The sequence below is a fragment of the Dipodomys merriami genome, unplaced genomic scaffold, assembly GCF_024711535.1.
Source record: "Dipodomys merriami isolate MVZ:Mamm:240054 unplaced genomic scaffold, mDipMer1.0.p SCAF_7, whole genome shotgun sequence".
NCBI lineage: Eukaryota > Metazoa > Chordata > Mammalia > Rodentia > Heteromyidae > Dipodomys > Dipodomys merriami.
This window is the reverse complement of record NW_027206290.1, coordinates 55,375,716-55,397,004: the sequence shown is the minus strand read 5'-3', so window position 1 is coordinate 55,397,004 and position 21,289 is coordinate 55,375,716. Positions and strand designations below refer to the sequence as shown.

At 39.4% G+C, this 21,289-nt stretch overlaps 1 protein-coding gene and 1 non-coding gene across 5 annotated transcripts in view; one reads left to right on the top strand and one right to left on the bottom strand.

Moving 5' to 3' along the window:
• Nucleotides 1–21,064, top strand: part of Sec23b (SEC23 homolog B, COPII coat complex component) — a 40,215-nt gene extending 19,151 nt beyond the window's left edge. For all 4 annotated transcript variants that reach the window (XM_070006679.1, XM_070006680.1, XM_070006681.1 and 1 more), the window contains exons 10-20: nt 2,448–2,571; nt 4,092–4,172; nt 6,195–6,284; nt 7,281–7,387; nt 9,342–9,495; nt 11,269–11,346; nt 14,130–14,291; nt 15,956–16,042; nt 19,423–19,578; nt 20,192–20,254; nt 20,854–21,064. In XM_070006679.1, the coding sequence (XP_069862780.1) occupies nt 2,448–2,571; nt 4,092–4,172; nt 6,195–6,284; nt 7,281–7,387; nt 9,342–9,495; nt 11,269–11,346; nt 14,130–14,291; nt 15,956–16,042; nt 19,423–19,578; nt 20,192–20,254; nt 20,854–20,943 (1,192 nt within the window). In that variant the 3' untranslated portion in view covers nt 20,944–21,064. The remainder of the gene's footprint in view (nt 1–2,447; nt 2,572–4,091; nt 4,173–6,194; nt 6,285–7,280; nt 7,388–9,341; nt 9,496–11,268; nt 11,347–14,129; nt 14,292–15,955; nt 16,043–19,422; nt 19,579–20,191; nt 20,255–20,853) is intronic.
• Trnaa-ugc (transfer RNA alanine (anticodon UGC)) lies at nt 19,772–19,844 on the bottom strand. Its single transcript has one exon. It is a non-coding gene; the product is annotated as a tRNA-Ala (tRNA).
• Nucleotides 21,065–21,289: the final 225 nt, after the last annotated feature.

Sequence of the window (21,289 nt, the reverse complement as noted above, 5' to 3'; positions counted from 1 at the left end):
GTTTCAAGTGTTGGTGCAAACAAGTTATATCAAGTAACCTTATTCCCTTCTCAGAAGCTTGAATGCAGACAAGGCCAAAAAAGAAAAACATAGAGTACTTCGCTTTTAGCAAGGTACTTCCTTGAGATAAGGGAAGAAGGTAGAGTCTGAGTGTCAGAGCAATTAGAAAAACTTGGCTTGGTGGAGTGACCATACTTTGTGATTAACACTAAGTGTCATGTGAGACTATAGCAAGCACTGACCCAGAGCCTAACTTTGTATTGTACCCACAAGTCCAAATGTAAAACTGTGTTTCTCAGCATGCAAGGAAGCCCAGCAGGAGCCTTAGAAGTTCAGGGGAACTGATTAGGAATATTTTTCTCTGGTCTTGTCCCAGACCGGAGTCAGAAGCTCTGGTATGCAGCTGTCTAGGAGATTCAGATACCTGTGAAAGAGTAAGAAATATGGATGTCAGGCTCTGATCTAAAGCCAAGCTAACCAAGAACTTTAAAACTTGTGCTTTGAGTCTTGTCTCAGAAATTCTGGTTTAATTTAGCATTTGACCCAGGCTTTTTGTTGTTGTTATTTGTGTTTTGTTTTTCTTTTTTGAGACAAGGTTTCTTTATATACCCAAGACTGATCTCAAACTTGGTGATTCTCTGGCCTAACCCCCTGAAGTGCTGGATTATAGTTGTGTGTACCATGCCTAGAGTAGGCATCAGACATTGTTTTAAAGTTTCTTCAGTGATTCTAACAGGGAGCAGTGCTTGAATCCCATTTAGCATTAGCCTCACCTGTGAGCTCATTGGAAGTGTAGCCTTTTAACCTACTGAATCAAAACCTTCAATTGCACAAGTCCCAGTAATTCACATACGTGGGAGGAATAGTTTCAGAAACACAAGCACAGGCATAGAACTCTGAACTGGGCTTATGACTAGCTGATATTACTTGTCCTCATAGAGGGGGTGGAAGGTAGGCCTGAGTTTCTTGAAGCTATGCTGGGGAGCAACCAATGTGCTTGATAGAATTAGAGTCTCTACTGGCACTTATATTAATGAGGTACACTAAATAAAAGGGACTCCTGCCAGGGCCCCATAGGAGTTCTTGATTTGGAGCATTCTTCGAGAAACTTTAGAGTATTTGTGAGTGCCCTGAGATTGTGTCAGAGAGAGAGAGAGAGAGAGAGAGAGGGAGAGAGAGGGAGAGAGAGAGAGTGTGTGTGTGTGTGTGTGTGTGTAGTTTCTATGGAGGAGCCATTATTTCCATCAGTCTTATTGGTATATATTTGACTCTCGACATATGTAACATTTAGGTTAAGTCATTCTGTTCCACAAATATTTCAGTATGACTGAAATAAAAGATAAAGAAGTTTGTATGAGAACTTAAGATGAGCTTGTTTTGGGATCTGGAGATGTTTTCTCAGTACATAGCTGGTCATTTAGAGGGAAGATCAACTAAAACTCAGTTTCTCTTTCTGCATACAAATCCACAGGTCACTGTTTTAATCTCAAATGTGGGGGATTTTTTTCCTTGCCAGCAATAAGCAGTCATTTCTACAGTAGACACATATTTATATATGTATGTGCCATACCCACAGTAGCACATGTTCATGTATATGTGTATCAGAATGTTACATTGACAAATTTAAGCTGATGAGTTTATTGATTGAAGGGTACTTTTTTTTGAGGGGAGGGTCAGGATCTTTCTATATAGAGTAATTATTCTCAAACTCACAATTCAGTCTACTGACCTACTGAGTTGCTGTGATTATATGCATGTGTCAACATACTCTGCATTTTTTTCATCCATTTTTTTTTGTCAGAAATAGAGATTTGTAGAAATTGCCAATGAGATAAGAGAGCAGATAGGTTCATTCATATTCTTCTTACACAAATATAGTACAGTGTCAACATTATAAAGTTGGAATTGGCCCACTTTAGTAAATTATACCTTTATAAGAGTTTGCCAACTTTTTTTTTTTTTTTTGGTGCTGGGGCCTGTGCTATCTCACTTAGCTTTTTTACTTAAGCCTGGCACTGTACCACTTGAGCCACAGATCTACTTCCACCTTTTTTGGTGGTTATTTGGAGTTAGGGGTTTAATGGCTTTTTCTGCCTGGTGTGGCTTTGAACCTTTATCCTCATATCTCAGCTTCCTGAGATGGTAAGGATTACAGGCCTGAGCCATTGACACTTGGCTTTTTTATCCTTCTTTACATGTGAACATGTATAATTCTATGAGATTTTAACCTCTGTAGCTTTGTGTAATTAGTGTAGTCACCAAAATATGAAGTGGTTATTTATGTTATCTTTGTTTAGTGTTTGGAAAATTTATAAACTAAACATGCTGTTTTCCAGTTAAGTTAGTAGTGATGGTATATTTTCAGGTTTTTTTTTCTTGTTTATATACTGAGGGAGCATATGAATGGGCTTGTGGTCATCCTAACATCCTTTTTTTTTTTTTTTTAGAGGCCACATGGTGATGGGAGATTCTTTCAACACTTCTCTCTTTAAGCAGACATTCCAAAGAATTTTTAGTAAAGATTTTAATGGAGATTTCCGCATGGCATTTGGTGCTACTTTGGAAGTAAAGGTGTGATACACTTAAAACATGAATGGAATTAATGTTGTTTTGCTTTCTTTTCTCATTTTGTACTTTCTCATAGTCTTAGCCTCTTGCACACAGGCACCTAAAGGCCAGTTTTTAAAAGGATCCCAACAGAAGGCTATCATGGAGTGTACTATTTACCTTGTCCCTTTACTTTTCAAGGATAACTTGTATATTTATTAACATTCTACACAAGAAGCTGGTGGTTCCCCTGCAGGTCCTACTCCACTCTGCTTTAGGACAGATAGAAGTTGAGAAAGGGTGATGGGGGAATTTGTTAGATGTACTATTGTGTCTTGACAGGAAGCCACACACAGGCCAGCATCTATCATCAGTGTGGGTCACCACACTGATCATCTGTGTTTATGTTTACTCCTGTCTGAAGACTAACCAGAATGTTCTGAAGTAGATAGCATTGTGCATTTTGGTTTTGTCTGTGCAGAAACTCAGTCCCTGATAGTGGACTCTAAGTCATTGAGAAAACATTAAAAAAGGAGCATTAGAAATGATAATTGGAGAATTAGTGGTGAAGCTAACTGTTAAACAACATTCTTAAATTAGTTTTTTTTTAAGATGAAGAAGAGTGCATTTTGTTGAACTGAATTTAGATTCGAAAATCTGTTGGTCTTGTCATTATGTTGGGGTTCATAAATTAAATTTTGTTTTTTGTTTTGTTTTGGTGCTGATCCTGGGCCTTGGAATCAGGGTCTGGGCACTGTCCCTGAGCTTCTTTTGCTCAAGGTTAGTGCTCTACCACTTGAGCCACAGTGCCCCTTCCAGCTTTTTCTGTGTATGTGGTACTGAGGAATCGAACCTTGGGCTTCATGCATACTAGGCAAGCGCTCTACCACTAAGCCACATTCCCAGCCCTTGCTGCAGCTTTGAAGGATAGATTTCAATAAAATTTTAGTCAATATATAGGATATGGGTGAGTAGTTGGATGCTGTAATCAATGTGGGATTTTTCTTTTGTTAGAATAACATTAAAAGATTTTCCTTGATGTTTTTTATTGTGACTCTTGAGAGCAGGGTAGCTCTCAGTGTTGTTGTTGTTGGTTTTGTTTTTTTTTGTTCTAGTCCTGGTACTTGAACTCTGGGCCTGGGCCGCTGTCCCTGAGCTTCTTTTGCTCAAGGCTAGCACTTTACCACTGGAACCACAGAGACACTTCCAGCTTTATTTTTGAAGTAGTTTGTTGGAGATAAGAGTCTCATGGAATTTCCTGCCCCAGTTAGTTTCAAACCACGATCCTTAGATCTCAGCCTCTCCTGAGTAGTTGGGGTTACAAGGTGTGAGCCACTGGTACCTGGAAGATCTCAGTCATTTTTAACTTTAAAAAAATATGTTAATTTATTGTAAAAATACTTTAGAGAGGGGTTACAGTTACATGAATAAGGTAATGAGTACATTTCCTATCGAGCATTGTTACCTCCTCCTTTGTTTTTCCCCTACCATCCCTTTCCTCCCCAGTCATTTTTAACTTTATACTCTTTTGTAATTTGTTTTAGACTTCCCGGGAATTGAAGATTGCAGGAGCCATTGGTCCCTGTGTATCTCTGAATGTAAAAGGACCATGTGTATCAGAAAATGTAAGGAAAATTCCATTATCTTCACTGCTCTATAGCTAGCTTATAAGAGGAGTCATTGACCTTATAGTGTATCAGCTGTTAGGTGTAACCAGTGAGTGGGGATAGGATAGCCTTCACTGATGACCACAAATCTGAGGCATAGGCATCATCTGTCCTCTCTATGTATCTGTCTAAAGGACCAGAAAGACAGAGACAGTATGTTGAAATCTTTCTCAGAGAAAGAAATAACATGGAAAAGCTGTATCCCAGTTACTCTTTACTTTGTAACCTCTACATGATTTGCTATACCACTGTGCCACAAACATTCAACAAAATATTTTAGAATAAATCTTTTGTGGGGCTGGGAAGGTGGCTCAGTGGTAGAGCGCTTGCCTTGCATGCCTGAGTCCCTGGGTTCGATTCCTCAGCACCACATAAGCAAAAAGAAAAAAGCCGGAAGTGGCGCTGTGGGTCAAGTGGTAGAGTGCTAGCCTTGAGCTGAAGAGCTGAGGGACAGCACCCAGGCCCAGAGTTCAGACCCCACGACCAGACCCAAAAAAAAAAAAAAAAAATCTTTTGTGTTTGGTAACCGTTAAGGTGACAACTTGTCTCACTCTTAGCTAATGAACCTAATATAACAGGAACCACACCCAGAGTTGGTTGAGCAACAGATGAAATACAGATGCAGACATCTGTGTTCTCTGGTATCACATGGTGAGTTTATGAGAACAAAGTTCAGTCATAACTTGGGATGGTGGGCTTTGCTGGTGACCCATGCCCTCCAATTATTGCTATATCTGCCAAGAGGTCCGCAGTTTTTTCAATGAGTTCTCCCAAGTGGTCCAGTGGTAGTTATACAGTCAGGTCCTTCCCTCATTGTCTTCCTCACTAGGTAAGTGGACTGTACAGGCAGTGTAGATGCAGGGCACAAGTCTACCACTTGGCATCTGTGTGGCCTGGCTAAAGAACTTAATGGCTGTATGATTTAATGTTATACTTGGCAAGTGAGGATAACAACGTACCTATTTTCCAACAATATTAGGAAAACTAAACAAGGTAGAATTAAACAGTGCCTAGATCACTGGAGACGCCTACAGGAGATGTCATCTTTCACATCTTCATTTTTGTCTTTGTGAGAATGAACTGTGCAGTGCAGATGGATTCAGAGTGGCATGGATGACTCTCCTAATGCATAAGCACTTTACTTGGTAAACACAGATGTGCTTGGGATCTGTTGTAATGTGTAGTGGCCAGCACCTCTATGAAGACAGTATATGTTTTAAAACTCTAGTAATTTCAGTTGGAGATTCTAGGTCTTTTTTTTAAAACGTCTTTTCTATAAAATAATATTCAAATTCACATTTAAGTGAACCTTGTATTTTGTCTCTATGTGCCATTCAACAAATCATTGAAAAAGGAGCCTCATGCTATTACATTCTCCTCCATTCTCACTGAGAATTTATGTGTAGCTTTTACATGAAAATGTTGAATTAGAAATTAGTATTTCAAAGCCAGGCATAGTGATATATGCCATTAGTTCCAGATACTTGGGAAGTTAAGATGGGAGGATCACTTAAGCCCAAGAGTTTATGATCAGCAGGAGCAACATAGCAGGATCCTGCCTTAGCCTGCTGAGTACTAGGATTAGAGATATGTGTCATTGTATCAGGCTCTATCACACTATTTCTTGTTCTAATAATAATAAGAAATTCATAAAACTTTCAAGCAGGTAACTATTCTTCCCTACCTGACTTGCTTGATTCTTTGTTGAATTATATACCATTATATACCATTGTTATATACCATTTCATGTATATATGTTGTAATGAAAATAATTCATAATACAAATACGACAAATTTAAAGTATTGAAAATGTTATGCTGTTTGATGCTCTGTTTCTCAGTAAAAAATATTTCCAATTTTTATTTAGAAAGAGATAAATTTAAGGGCTTGCCCTGCTTAATCAGTACTTTTCATAGATAGTTAATCACAGGATTTGAGTTTTGATTGTTTGTATATTTACATTCCTCTTTCCAACCCTAGGAACTTGGTGTTGGTGGCACAAGTCAGTGGAAAATCTGTGGCCTAGACCCCACATCTACCCTTGGCGTCTACTTTGAAGTTGTCAATCAGGTATGCTAGATTTCTTCACCTGTCTTCATGTTACAGTATCCTGTCTGTTTTTTACAGACCAGTGTTCTCTAGCTACTTACTTCATAACTTGCTACTATTGGATCAGGCATGATGCTAGTCTGGCATGGTCTTTTTTATTTCTTCTAGGGGTTAGTCGGCTTTAGATTGAAATTATTACTTTTACCAGCCATTATAATATTGAATTTTTTGAATGTGCCAAATCTTTCCCTAATACTTTGTTGTTGTTGTTGTTGTTTTTTGTTTTGTTTTGTTTTTTTTGTTTTTGGGTCCGGTCGTGGGGCCTGAACTCTGGGCCTGGGCGCTGTCCCTCAGCTCTTCAACTCAAGGCTAGTGCTTTACCACTTGAGCCTCAGTGCCACTTCGGCTTTTTTTTCTTTTTGCTTATGTGGTGCTGAGGAATCAAACCCAGGGCCTCAGGCATGCAAGGCAAGCACTCTACCACTGAGCCACCTTCCCAGCCCTTTCCCTAATACTTTGTTAAGAAAAATTCCAAAATATTTAAATAATGATATAGTGAATACCTATAAACCCACAAAAATGAACATTTTACTGTAGCTACTTTGTCCTTTGTTTATTGGTCCAACTTATTTTTGATGCATTTCAGAGCAGCTTGCAGTCATCAGTGTATTTCATCCCTGAACATTCCAGCACTCATCGATAATTGGAGTTCAGGTTCTTCCTCACTAGACATTGAACACAAGACCTCATGTTTGCTAAATAGGTGCTCTTACCATTGAGGCTATACTTCCCACCCCAGAAGTTTATAAGTAAATCTGCTTCTTCTCTCTTTTCTTCCCTCTCTTTTCTTTTAGGTAGAAGTTATATACAGTGGAGTTATGAACCTCCTTAATGTGTGGTTTAAAATGCTTCAAGTATCTTATCCCTAAAAGTGTTTAGAAAAGTCTTGTAGGCTCTGTAACTATGTTTGGATCATGCCTATGACAGTAACCATGTATGTGGCCTCTCACCCTGCAGCACAATGCCCCAATCCCTCAGGGAGGCAGAGGAGCCATTCAGTTTGTCACTCAGTATCAACATTCCAGCACCCAGAAACGCATTCGAGTGACCACCATTGCCCGCAAGTAAGTAACTCATTTTCTTCGTCTTGAAATACTGAAAGTTTTCCTATGAAAAGATGTTTGACCATCTTTGAGGTGGTTTTTCTGGTTTTATTGGATGGTTCTCACCAATCCAACTTGATTGTTTAAGCCTTTGTCTTAGAGGAATACTTTTCAGTAAGATATAGCTCAATGAATATTATTTTTTATGATCTCATTTATTACATATGTAAACCATCCTCATTAAAGTAGAATGTAAATTCAGAAGATCTTCTGTATCTGGTTTCTCCATTTAGGGAGTTAATCAACTTTGAATGGGTAATATGTTTTAAAAGCTTATCTGTACTGAGCATATAGACATTTTTTCTTATCCATTTTCTTTAAACAATATGGTATAGCAACTGTTTGCACAGCATTTATGTTTATTATATATTCCGAGTCATATGTGGATGTTTGAAAATATTATACCTTTTTTCTATTTTTTTGTTTGTTTTTGTTTCATTTTTTGGTGCTAATATTGGAGCTTGAACTCAGGGTCTGGTTGCTGTCCTTGACTTTTTTTTGATCGAGGCTGGACCCATACCTTCACTTCTACCATTTTTGATTGGTGATAAGAATTTATGGACTTCCCTGCCTAGGGTGGTGTTCATCTTTGATCCTTAGATATCAGCCTCCTGAGTAGCTAGGATTACAGGCTTGAACCACTAGTGCCCAGTTATATTATTCATTGTAGTGGTTACATAGTAATTCATAGTTCGCATGGATATATCACTTCTCTGTTAAAGAACATTGTAAGCCCTTATAACAGTGCTGCATATTTTTAGGTCTTTATACACAGAGGTATTTCTGTTTCTTTTCTCTTTTTCTTTGTTTTTCTCTTCCTTTTTCTCTTTCACTCTCTCTCTCTTTTATTTTGTGGCACCAAAGATCAAACCCAGGACCTTTTGCATGCAATAGTATGCCTTCTACCACTCAGCTACAGCTCTAGTCTCATTTTAGCTACTTTCTAGAAATTAAATTTTGGATACTACACAACAACATTCTTTTTTTTTTTTTTTTGGTCGGTTATGGGGCTTGAACTCTGGGCCTGGGCACTGTCCCTGAGCAATTCCACTCAAGGCAAGCATTCTACTCCTTGAGCCACAGCGATACTTCTGGTTTTCTGGTGGTTAATTGGTGGTTAATTGCCTGGGCTGGCTTTGAACCAGGATCCTCAGATCTTAGCCTCCCAAGTAGCTAGGATTACAGGCATGAGTTACCAGCGCCTGGCACAACTACTTTTTTATTTGTACTCTTCCCCAGTACTGTAAGAAGAGTACTACCACCTTATTAACAATCAACATTATTATTCTTTGACATGTCAGTGTAGATCAGTATCTCACTTCCATTTGTCTTTCCCCATGTTATCATTGAGTTGAGTATTTTTTCTTTTCTTTTTTTTATTGTGAAAATACTGTAATGAGGGGTTACAATTACATGGGCAATGAGTTGAGTACTTTTTCATGTTTATACCATACAGACTTTTTCTGTGATAGCTTCTGTTTGTTTTTGTAAAGTTTATTTATTTTACTTATTCATTGATTTACAGATATTCTTTATGTATTCTGGAGATAATAATCATGTTTGTAGTGTGTATTTATTCTTGGTCTATCAGGTAATTCTGGAAAGTCATTTTGTAAATTTTAATTTGACATAGAAGGAAGAACATTATATTCAGGCTTGTCTCTTGAGTTTCTGCTTTTGTATCTTGTAGATGTAGAGAAATTTTCCTTTATCATTTTTCTTTTGAGCTGAGAGTCTTCAGATGTCACCATGGATAATTAAAAATGTATGCCAGGTGTCCTTAGTATAAGTACAGTACAAAGAAATAAGATTTCTTTGTCTTCACAAAGAAATAAGATTTATGTTTATCAAAGTGGAGATCTGGCCTTGTAGTCACTTCTGAATGTATGCCTGGCACTAACTCTGGAATTGTCAGTTGGGCAGATGCACAGAGTCAGCTCAGGCATATAGAAGCTGCGTTTGATCAAGAGGCTGCTGCAGTCTTGATGGCACGGCTAGGTGTGTTCCGGGCAGAGTCAGAGGAGGGGCCTGATGTGCTCCGGTGGTTGGACCGACAACTCATCAGACTGGTAAGTTGAAAATAATAGCATTGGGTTCAATGTTGGTCTCTGCTCTACTTTTGAGAAAAAAAATTGTCAATTAAACCTATTGTTTTATACAGTCAGTTAGCAAGTATTTATCAGTTGTTTACCTTCTGCCAAACACTGGACATTCTGAGAGTGTATCAAACAAATGTTAAATGCGCATTTATTCAAGAGCTGACATCATAGTTGGAAAGAAACAAAATGTATGGACTATTTGGTGCATTAGTATTTTGGTATTTGGTAACAATTGAGTTACGTTAGTGATTTTGTGAATGTTACAGTCCTATATTTTCTCGGCATCTAGGAGGTGTTTTAGAAATTGGGATCCATGCATAGTGAGAGATGCCTCATATATCAGGCCAGATCCAAGCAGGAGAGAGGAAGCAAGAAGTATTACAATGTGTCTTTAGGGAGAGGTTAGACTTAAGTGTGATTCTCAAGCAGGGTTGTAGCATAGGCATGTGTTCATGTTTAACATCCCCTAGAAGGAGATTCCTGGGAGAAAAGACTATTGTTAAAGATGAAAGAGTTGGGAGCCAGTGACTCACACCTGTAATCCTAGCTACTCAGGAGGCTGAGATCTGAGAATCACGGTTCAAAGCCAGCCCAGGCAGGAAAGTCCATGAGACTTATCTCCAAGTAACCACAGAAAACCAGAAATGGCACTGTGGCTCAAGTGGTAGAATGCTTGCCTTGAGCTGAAGAGCTCAGGGACAGGGTCCAGACCCAGAGTTCAAGCCTCACAACGGACAAGAAAAGAAAAGAAAAGAAAAGAAAAAAAGATTTAAGGGGACTGGGAAGGTGGCTCAGTGGTAGAGCGCTTGCCTTGCATGCATGAGGCCCTGGGTTCGATTCCTCAGCACCACATAAGCAAGAAGAAAAAAGCCAGAAGTGGTGCTGTGACTCAAGTGGTAGAGTGCTAGCCTTGAGCTGAAGAGCTGAGGGACAGTGCCCAGGCCCAGAGTTCAGACCCAAAAAAAAAAAAAAGATTTTTGTAGGCTCAAGGGAGCTGAAAGAAGATTGGTGGCAGAGGGAACAGAAGCTGTGTAATTAGCAAGTATGTTGACAGAAGAACTGATAAAAACCATAGAAAAAGACTTTCAAATCCAAAATGGAAAAGTTAGCGTTAACTTTTTTTTTTTTTTTTAATCTCAGGGCCTGGCCTAGTTATTGTCCCTTAGCTTTTTCACTCAATACTAGTGTTCTTCCACTTGGGACATAACTCCATTTTTTTTACTTTTAACTGGTTAATTGGAGATAAGGGTTTCACAGACTTCCTGCCCAGGTTGGCTTAGAATCGAGATCCTCAGATCTCAACTTTCTGAGTTGCTAAGATTATAGACCTGAGCCACTGGTATCAGCTTTAGTATTGACTCTTATTTAAAGTATGGGTAACTCTTAAGACTGATGGAGGCAGAAAATGGGTGAAGAAAACCTTGGGAGTGGATGAAAACATATTTTCCTTTATTATTATTATTTATTAATAATATTAATTTCCAGCTTCCTAGGTCTGCTTTTTTTTTTAATACTAGAGATTTGAAGTTAAGGCCTTGACCATACATACTAAATACATGCTCTGCCACAGAGCCACGCTCCTGGTCTTGTATTTTAACAGGAACTCCTGGTGATTTGTATGTCTTTGCTGTCTGAGAATGTTATTCTCAAACTCATAGGAAGAAGCAAACAATATAGCTCTTAATCTAGGTGACACTAACTTAGATTTTCTTTTCTTTTCTTTTTTCTTTATATTTTTAACAGTGTCAGAAGTTTGGGCAGTATAACAAAGATGACCCTACGTCTTTTAGGTTATCGGATTCCTTTTCTCTATACCCTCAGGTAAGAAATACATGTTTTAAAAAATAAATATAGAATAAATTGTGATAGAAATAAATTTTATTTTTGGGATACAGTGGAGACTTTTTATGCTTTGAGATACAGGCTATTGTTGATAAAGTTTATTTTCTGATCGTATATCCTCATCTGTTAATGAGGAAATGTGGGTGGTTAGGAGGATTTTATGAGTTTAGTCAAGTATTACATATCTAGCACTGCTGGGTGTTGGTGGCACATGCCTATAATCCTAGCTACTCAGGAGGCTGAGATCTGAAGATCACAATTCAAAGCCAGCCCAGGCAGGAAAGTCCATGAGACTCATCTCCAATTAACCACCAGAAAAATGGAAATGGCTCTGTGGCTCAAATGGTAGAGCATTATCCTTGAGCTGAAGAGTGTAGGGATAGTGTCCAAGCCTAGAGTTCAAGCCCCAAGACTGACAAAAAATAGTCTAGCACTGTGCAATCTCTGTAAAACCATAACATTCTTTAAGCTTGTTTGGAGGTTCTAGCAGGGGAACACAGCTACACATATACCTTTAAAGACCAATCCTTCAATATTGGGGAAAGTTGTCCTCTTCCACCAAGTACACAGTTTCAGGAGGCCTGCACATGGAGCAGTGAGCAAGGAGGAAGAAGACATCCACCTAGTCAGCCAGATTAGCCAACTCAATCTTGGTGATCAGTAGGTGACAGATGTCGCATCCAGATTGCTCTCACTTCCAAATTTCTTTCTTTTTTCTTTTTTCTTTTTTCTTTTTTTTTTTCCCATCATGGGGCTTGAACTCCAGGCCTGGGTTGTCCTCAGCTCTTCAGCTCAAGGCAAGTGCTCTACCACTTGAGCCACAGCACCACTTCTGGTATTCCAGCAGTTTATTGGAGATAAGAGTCTCACAGACTTTCCTGCTGGGGCTGGCTTTGAACCATGATCCTCAGATCTCAGCCTCCTGAGTAGCAAGGATTACAGGCATGAGCCACTGGCCCCCAGCCTCAAATTCTTTATTCCAAAGGACCGTTCCTCAAAAGACAGTGTGCAAAGCAGACAAAATTGGTGCTGCTCTGGTAGTGCCCACATAACACTCACCCATTGAGTCCCACCAGAGTCCCCATTCCTAGAAGGACCCAGGATTGGCCAAGCCTAAGGAGCACAGTTGGGAAGCCACCAGATGAGATGGAGTCTAAGATTTTTTTCTGACAAGGCATTCTAGGGTAGAGGTCAAAAGTCTAGTCTCTGTAGCTATAGATGTCCTGGATTAGTGTCCATCTCTACAGCTCAAAAGTAGGGTGACTTTGGACGAGTTGCTTACCTCTTTGTACTTCACTTCCTCATCTATAAACCGAGAAAAGAACCTTTTACATGGGCTTATTGGTCAGATGATCTAATTCTTGTCATACACTTTGTGCATTGTATATAGAATGTGTTGAATATCATCCCTGATTATTTAGGAACATATGACTTAATAGTTGGAGTTTTAGGATGCTTATAGTTCTCAAGGCAGTTCATTTCTCATTCCTTAGAGTCAGCTAAAAGTCTACCCACCTTTTGTAATCTGTAGGGTAATGAACATATCTTTTTAGTGTAATCTATTGTTCTATTCCCTATTCTTACCTCACTCCAACCTACCAGCCTGTGTCCGAGTCTTGCCTCAGTCTTCTGGCCTTTCTGGTATATCCTCAGTCCTTGGGAAGTCTCCTGTTGGTTTCTCTTCCCTACCCCAAAAGTGCATTTTTTTTATACTGTGGCTTATAATTCAAAGCCCTGTGTGGGGCTGGGAAGGTGGCTCAGTGGTAGAGTGCTTGCCTTGCATGCATGAGGCCCTGGGTTCGATTCCTCAGTACCACATAAGCAGAAAAAGCCAGAAGTGGCACTGTGGCTCAAGTGGTAGAGCGCTAGCCTTGAGCTGAAGAGCTGAGGGACAGCGCCCAGGCCCAGAGTTCAGGCTCCACGATCGGACCCCCCCCCCCCCCGCAAAAAAAAAAAAGCCCTAAGTGTACTTCTTTTCTCTATTGATTTAATTCCTTTGAGAATAGATGCTCTCTTTCTATAGCCCCATCCAGGGATTCTGGAAATAAATGTTTCTTTGCTTTTCTCCTTTCATATGAGAGCTTTACCATATCTATAAATTTCATATTTTAAAGAGAATTCCCCCCGCCTTTTTTTTTTTTGGCCAGTACTGGACCTTGAACTCTGGGCTTGGGAGCTGTCCGTAAGCTCCTTTTGCTCAAGGCTACCACTCTACCACTTGAGCTACAGCACTACTTTTTCTTTGATTAATTGGAGATTTGGATCTCACAGACTTTCCTGCCTGGGCTGTCTTTGAACCATGATTCTCAGATCTCAGCCTCCTGAGTAGCTAGGATTACAGGTGTGAGCCACCGGCGCCTGGCTGTGAAGTTCTTTATTTGTTGTTTTTAAGTTCTATAAAAATTTTAAAGTGGTAAAAAGCACAACACAGAATTCACTACCTTTACTCTTTTAGGTGTATAATTGTATAATATTAAGTACATTTATGTTGTTGTGCGGCAGAAATTTCATCTTGTTGTGTGTGCAGAAATTTCATCTTGCTATACTGAATTTCTGCACTTATTGAATTAACAATTCTCCATTTCCTTCTTCTACCAGTTCCTGTGCCAGCTTCTGCTTTCTGTCTCTGTGAGGCCAGAGGCTTCTTTTCCTCTGTCTGGGCTCTATACTGTTTTGGGGATCTAAAAGGGTTGGGATCTACTCTCTAATATATCTAAGGATACAGCTATATGCATTTGTCTTTTTCTTTTTTGTCAATGCAGTTCATGTTCCATCTAAGAAGGTCTCCATTTCTTCAAGTCTTTAACAACAGTCCCGATGAGTCTTCCTATTATCGACACCACTTTGCCCGTCAGGACCTGACACAGTCTCTCATCATGATCCAGCCCATTCTTTACTCCTACTCCTTCCATGGACCCCCAGAGGTAAGGCTGTGTGTATCTGTTTTTTGTTTTTTTTTTTTTTGGTGGCAGTTCTAGTTTTGAATTCAGGGCTTGGGTGCTGTTCCTAAGCTTTTTTTGTTCAAGGCTAGTGATGTACCACTTGAGCCACAGCTCCACTTATGGCTTCTTGGTGTCTGTTTGGAGATGTGTCTCATGGACTTTTCTGCCTGGTTGGCTTCTAACTGAGAGCCTCAGATCTCAGCTGCCTAAATAGCTAGGATTACAGGTGTGAGCCACCAGCATATGGCAATATGTGTATGCTTTTCTAATAATTACAATCATCTAATATGTATGTTTTTCTTACAAATATACTTCTAAGGCAAAACTGTTTAAAAGAGAAAAGAAAAGTCTTTGAGAATTATATGTAATTTAATATTGTTTCTGAGTATTAAAATTATAGGGAAAGGTCAAAGGACATAGAAAGGTATTCTTTGAGAAAGTAATAAATGTAAAAAAAACTTTTAAATATTAGAGTACTTTGCTTTTTTTTGAGCTTATATTACCTAAGCAATAATTCCATGTCTAGTATAGTATTTAAAGAAAAAGCTTTGTGCAAAGAGGTAGAAAATGGACTACTATAAGTCTACATATAGATTTATTCTATTGACTATTTAGGTCACTATCTAATTCTTTATTACAGTAGTCTATTTTCTATTTCTTCACACAAAGTAAATAACTAATCTAAGATATAGTCAATTTATGTAATATAAGTCCTTATATCGACATTACATGAAAACAAAATAGAAACTTATTGAAAGGAATGCTTATTCTGTTTTTGGAATAGAATGTTGCCTGGTTTGCAAATAAAGCCAGTTATGATTGTTAAACTAGTGTGAGAAGGAAAGAAAATCTTTCCTAATTATGCTTTTTAGAAGCATAAATAAAGAACTATTGGTGTGGGTGACTCACTTCTATAATCTTAGCTACTAAGGAGTCAAAGTTTCAAGCCTGCATAGGCAGACAAATCTATGACACTCTTATCTTCAATTAACCAGTGAAAAACCAGACCTAGAGCTCTAGCTCAAGTAGTAGATTAAGTCCAAGCCTTGAGTGAAAAAGCCAAGTGAGAAAGTGAAGCCCTGAGTTTAATCCCCAATACTGGCATAAGAATAAACAAACAAATGAATGAATAAATAAAAAATAAAGAACCATATAGAAATAATCCAAACAATTATAATTTAAAACATTAATATTTGTTATGCTAGGGTTTAAGGCTTTCTTAAATGAGTACGAGTTACTTTTATTTTTGAAATAAAAGTCATTGAAAAATTGTACTAAATGTTCTAAGTTCTCCCATTTATTACAACCACATGTGAAATAGATTTGAGAGAAAGATAGTCTTGATTCAATGGATTTCTAGCATAAAACAGAATGTTCCAATTCTGGTTCCTAGATCACAAGTTACTTACTTCCTCTTTGCAATTGGTGAGGGATTATTTTGAGCCTGTTTCTCTTGTACAGAAGAGATTTAGAACCACTGAGCTGGGGAGCAAAGAGTGGGAATGTGTGATGATGGAGTCCTATGCCAGAAACATTTGTGAAGAGAACATTTGTGAACATCATTGGGTGTGGGATTGGGTGTGAGACTGGAGTGGTTGCCATGTGGGGAGAGGAAAAACCAACATAGCTCTTCCTTTTTCCTTTAGCCTGTGCTCCTGGACAGCAGCAGCATTCTGGCTGATAGAATTTTGCTGATGGATACTTTCTTCCAAATTGTCATCTATCTTGGTGAGGTAAGATGGTATTATTAGTTATTTTCTAATTACTGTTTTGGTTTTCTTGTTATTTAATAATTTGTTTTTTTTGTTTGATTGTTTATTTTTGTGTTTTTGTACCTGTCCTGGAGCCTGAACTTAGGATCTAGGTACTGTTCCTGAGGTTTTTTTGTGCAAGCCTAGGCACTCTACTTCTTTGTTGTTGTTGGTGGTGGTGGTGGTGGGGCCTGAACTCTGAGCCTGGGCGCTGACCCTCAGCTCTTCAGCTCAAGGTTAGCACTCTACCACTGGAGCCAACTTCCCAGCCAGGCACTCTACTTCTTGAGGCACAGCTCAACTTAGGTTTTTTGGTGATTAATTGAAGATAAGAGTTTTACAGACATTACTGCCTGAGCTGGCTTGGGACTGTGATCCTCAGATTTCAGCCTTCTTTTTTTGTCTTTTTTTTTTTTTTTTTTTGTCAGACATGGGGCTTGAACTCTGGACCTGGGCACTGTCCCTCAGCTCCTCAGCTCAAGGCTAGCACTCTACCACTTGAGCCACAGTGCCACTTCCAGTTTTCTGGCTGTTTATTGGAGATTTGGAGATAAGAGTCTCACAGACTTTCCTGCCCAGGCAGGCTTTGAACTGTGATCCTCAGATCTTAGCCTCCTAAATAGCTAGGATTACAGGCATGAACCACCAGCGCGTGGCAAATCTCCGCCTTCTGAGAAGCGAGGATTACAGGTGTGAACCACCAGTACCTGGCAATGTAGGTTTTTAGATGACATTTGAAACAAGAACTAGGACTCAGGAAACCCAGTTTACTAAAATGAGTATAACAGGGAGAGAATCATGAAAGGGGGCGACATTGCTCAAGATGCATTTTACTCACAAACTGACATGTTGAATTGAAACCCCTTTGTACAACTATTTAAAGATAATTAAAAAATAAAATTAAAAAATAAAATGAATATAGTGGCTTTTTTCTGTTCAGTAAAAGCTTTTAGACCTCTATATTTGTATATTGTATATTACAGAAATTTAACAGGCTTTGCTGTAAACAAATCTCAGGTGATTTTTTGTTGTTGTTGTTGTTGGTCTTTTGGGACAGGGACAGAGGGAAGGTGCAGGTAGGGAGGAAGGGGGAACAAATATAGTCAGGTGATTTTTTTTTTTAAATCAATGTTATTTATTTAAAAATAGGCAACAGCAGTTTATTCTTTCTCAGTATGCTTTTTTTTCAGTACATTTTTTTGTGTGTAAAAATAAAGAAAATGAACTGCTGTAATAGAAAATTACAGTCAAAAGAAGGAAAATAAATACACTCCTTTCAGAGTTCTATAAGTTAGGTTTGGGCTGCAGTTTTTCTTTGATGACATAACCTGACATAGCGAACATTACATGGAACTGTGGATCTCTGGGTTGGTTGTGGATGTTTTTCAAGGAAAAGTCCATTTCTCAAAGAAATGGACTAAATGCCCTCAAAAAGGAAGTGGCTTCTCTGATTACTTGCATCAGTTTTGGGGAAAATTTTTTTAAAGATAATTTTAGGGTCATTATTGATGTGTTGTATAGAGATGAGGGAACTTTTTCTTTTGGTTGGTTGTGGGGCTTGAACTCAATCTGAATGCTATTCCTGTGTATTTTTTTGTTGTTGTTGTTCAAGGCTAATACTCTACCACTTTGAGCCACAGCTCTACTTCCTGTTTTCTGGTAGTTAATTGGAGGTAAGAGTCTCACGGACTTTCCTGCCCAAGCTGGCTTTGAACTGAGATCCTCAGATATCAGCCTTCTGGGTAGCTAGCATTACAGGTGTGAGCCATCAGTGCCCAGCTTCATTATTTTCTTTTTTAGTAACCGCTAAATGGCATGAGCAAGCATTTCAGTTTACTTACATTTTGTGATTTCTCATGGTAAAAGTTAAATTTCTCTAACAATTTGCCAAGAATGAACGTATTTTGCCCCATTGGGGACACACAATACCCCTATTTTTCATAGTTTATTATGTTGTATTCTCATTGCCTAGTTGACACTTTTTCTGTTTTCTTTTCTTTCTTTCTTTCTTTCTTTCTTTCTTTCTTTCTTTCTTTCTTTCTTTCTTTCTTTCTTTCTTTCTTTTTCTTTTTTCTTTTTTGTCATTTCTGGGGCTTGAACTCAGGGAGTGTGTCCCTGAGCTTCTTTTGCTCAAGGCTAGCACTCTACCACTTGAGCTATAGCACCACTCCCAGCTTTTTCTCTTTATGTGGTACTGAGGAATCAAACCCAGGGCTTCATGCTTGCTAGGCAAGCATTCTACCACTAAGCCTCATTCCCAGCTCCTTGACAGATTTTATTATAGCATTACCTTCACTGCCAAGAGTGTCCCAACTCAGGGCCCAGGAGGAGCAAACAACAAGATAGGTCAGATGCATGCAGTCTGCATGATTGGAGGAGGGGATGTGAAAAGGGAATGGACAGCCTGCAGATGGTTTTCCTTCTAGGTGTGAAATAAGACACTAGACTGAGCCATAACAGTAGAAAGGAAATTGAAGGCTGGGCAATAGTGGCTCACACCTGTAATCCTAGCTACTCAGGAGGCTGAGATCTGAGGATGACAGATCAAAGCCAGCATGGGCAGGAATCTCCATGAGAGTGAGTGGCCCCGTGGCTCAAGTGGTAGAGTGTTAGCCTTGAGCTGATGAGCTGAGGGACAGCGCTCAGGCCCAGAGTTCAAGCCCCACGGCTGACAAAAAAAAAAAAAAAGAAATTGAAGAATGGCTTGGTTTACCCAGCCCACAGGCTTTGCTAGCTAGTTGTTTTGTGTAGTTATTTGACTGATGACTGAAGCTCTGGGAGAATTGTGTAACTGTCCCCCTTGGATGTACTCTTTTTGCCTACTACTGGGCAGCCCTGCTTTGCTTCTCTTGAAAATCCCCACCCCCTCTTTCGTGTGTGTGTGTGTGTGTGTGTGTGTGTGTGTGTGTGTGTGTGTGTGTGTGTGTGTGTGTGTGTGTGTGTGTGTGTGTGTGTGTGTGTGTGTGTGTGTGTGTGTGTGTGTGTAGGGGTGTGGGGTTGTGAGTGTGGAGCTTGAACTCAGGCCCTAGGCGCTGTCCCTGAGCTTCTTTGCTCAAGGCTGGTTTCTACCACTTGAGCCACAATTCCATTTCTAGCTTTTGGTGATTAAATGGAGATGAAGTTTCATGGATTTTCCTGCCTGGGACAGCTTTGAACTGTGATTCTCAGTTCCAAGCCTCCTAAGTAGTTAGGATTATGGGTGGGAGCTGCTAGTATCTGACTGAAATTTCTCTTTTGTGACATAAAAGTTTCTCATTGGAAACCAGTTCTAGATGGTGGTGTGGTGATGGTAGAAGAATGTCAGAAGCATTGATGAAGGGGCCTTTGGTCTTTCAACAGCAGTTGTGTTTGTTTTGGTGTAGACTATAGCTCAGTGGCAGAAAGCTGGATATCAGGACATGCCTGAGTATGAAAACTTCAAGCACCTACTGCAGGCACCACTAGATGATGCTCAAGAAATTCTACAGGCACGCTTCCCCATGCCGCGTTATATCAACACAGAGCATGGTGGCAGTCAGGTGGGTGAGCTGAGTTTCAGCCAAATATTTCAAGATCTATTTTTATGGCTATAAATCCAAACTATTCTTTTTTTGGGGGGGGGGTCCAGTTGTGGGGCCTGAACTGTGGGTCTGGGTGCTGTCCCTCACTCGTCAGCTCAAGGCTAGCGCTCTACCACTTGAGCGACAGCGCCACTTCCGGCTTTTTTCTTTTTGTTTATGTGGTGCTGGGGAATCGAACCCAGGGCCTCTTGCATGCAAGGCAAGCGCTCTACCACTGAGCCACCTTCCCAGCCCCCAAACCATTCTTTTTATGTGGTGGCAGAAATTGACATATAGGTGATCTTCCAAGTATGACTTCTTTGTCTTGCCATTCTGGGAACTGAACATGGGATTTGCTAGGCAAGCTCTCTACCACTGAGTTACATTGCCAGCTGACTTCTTTGTACATGAAGATGCTGACATCAAGGTATAGGATTAACAGTGTTTCAGCCTGTGGGTTTAAGCTAAAGAAATAGGTTCCTATATAATAAAATGATTTCTCATTTAATTAAAGAAATGGTATGAAAGTTTGTCTTTCTGTTTTCTGTTATAGCAATGTCACTTTTAATCTCGAACTTTTGTTTTTTTAAAGGCTCGATTCCTTTTGTCCAAAGTGAACCCATCTCAGACACACAATCTGTATGCTTGGGGACAGGTAAGAAATTGACAGATATTTGGGGAAGGTACTAGGCTATTTATTTTAAAAACCTGTTTTAAATTCCTATAAAATGGGACTCTTTTTGGGCTAAAGACAGGTTAACTTAGGCTTGAATATTCCACTAGGATGGGGAAACTTTGAATGACATAGTTGCAATGAGAGTTGGGGTGCTGCCTGTGTAGATTCCCTTTTATAGCATACAGCATAACCTGCCAGGGTCAGATCAGGGACTAGCACCGCTGCAACTCACTGCTGATGTGGAGCTCGGCTCCAAGGGAGTCCTCAGCACCATGGGAGGGTGAAAATAGAAAGGCATATCCTCAAAACCATGTTTTCAGTGGGCAGGGATGGCGTTGTTTATGTGGATCAGGAAAGGGTTTGCTGAGGAAAGTTGATAGTAGTTTGCTTGGCAGAGATTGAGGTGGTGGGGAGTACTGGTGACAAGAATGTTCTGAGGCAGAAAGGTACTCAAAAGCACATAAATTTTTTATTTTTATGTTTTATGAATACAATATATCTTGATCAGTGTTATTCCTTTCAACAAAAACTCAAACATAAAGTCTCTGCCAGTAAGACTTTATTGTTTAAAATTTCAGGAAACTGGAGCACCTATCCTAACTGATGACGTCAGCCTGCAGGTGTTCATGGATCATTTGAAGAAGCTGGCTGTCTCCACTGCCTCTTAAACTGAGGATGTGACCAGGATATTGGAGAAAACACAGTTGTGAGCAGATCATGTCCCAGTTATTTATAAAGGCTTAATTGCATTCCTTTAACTTTTCTGACAGATTTTAATAAATAACCAAAGGAAGTTTTGTTTGTAAGTCTGAAGATTATAATTTATTTATAATCCTTTTCTATGTCCCATTTCCTGCCCATGAAATTGTAAGGTAGTAAATCTTTTGGTGCTTGTAGTTGTTTACTTGCTTTTTGTAGCCTAACTTTAGAGTCTGTATAAAATCAGAGGTAATGGATTTTGTCAGCTTGTTGAAATGAAAACATTGATGATCATGCAGGAAATAAATCATTGAG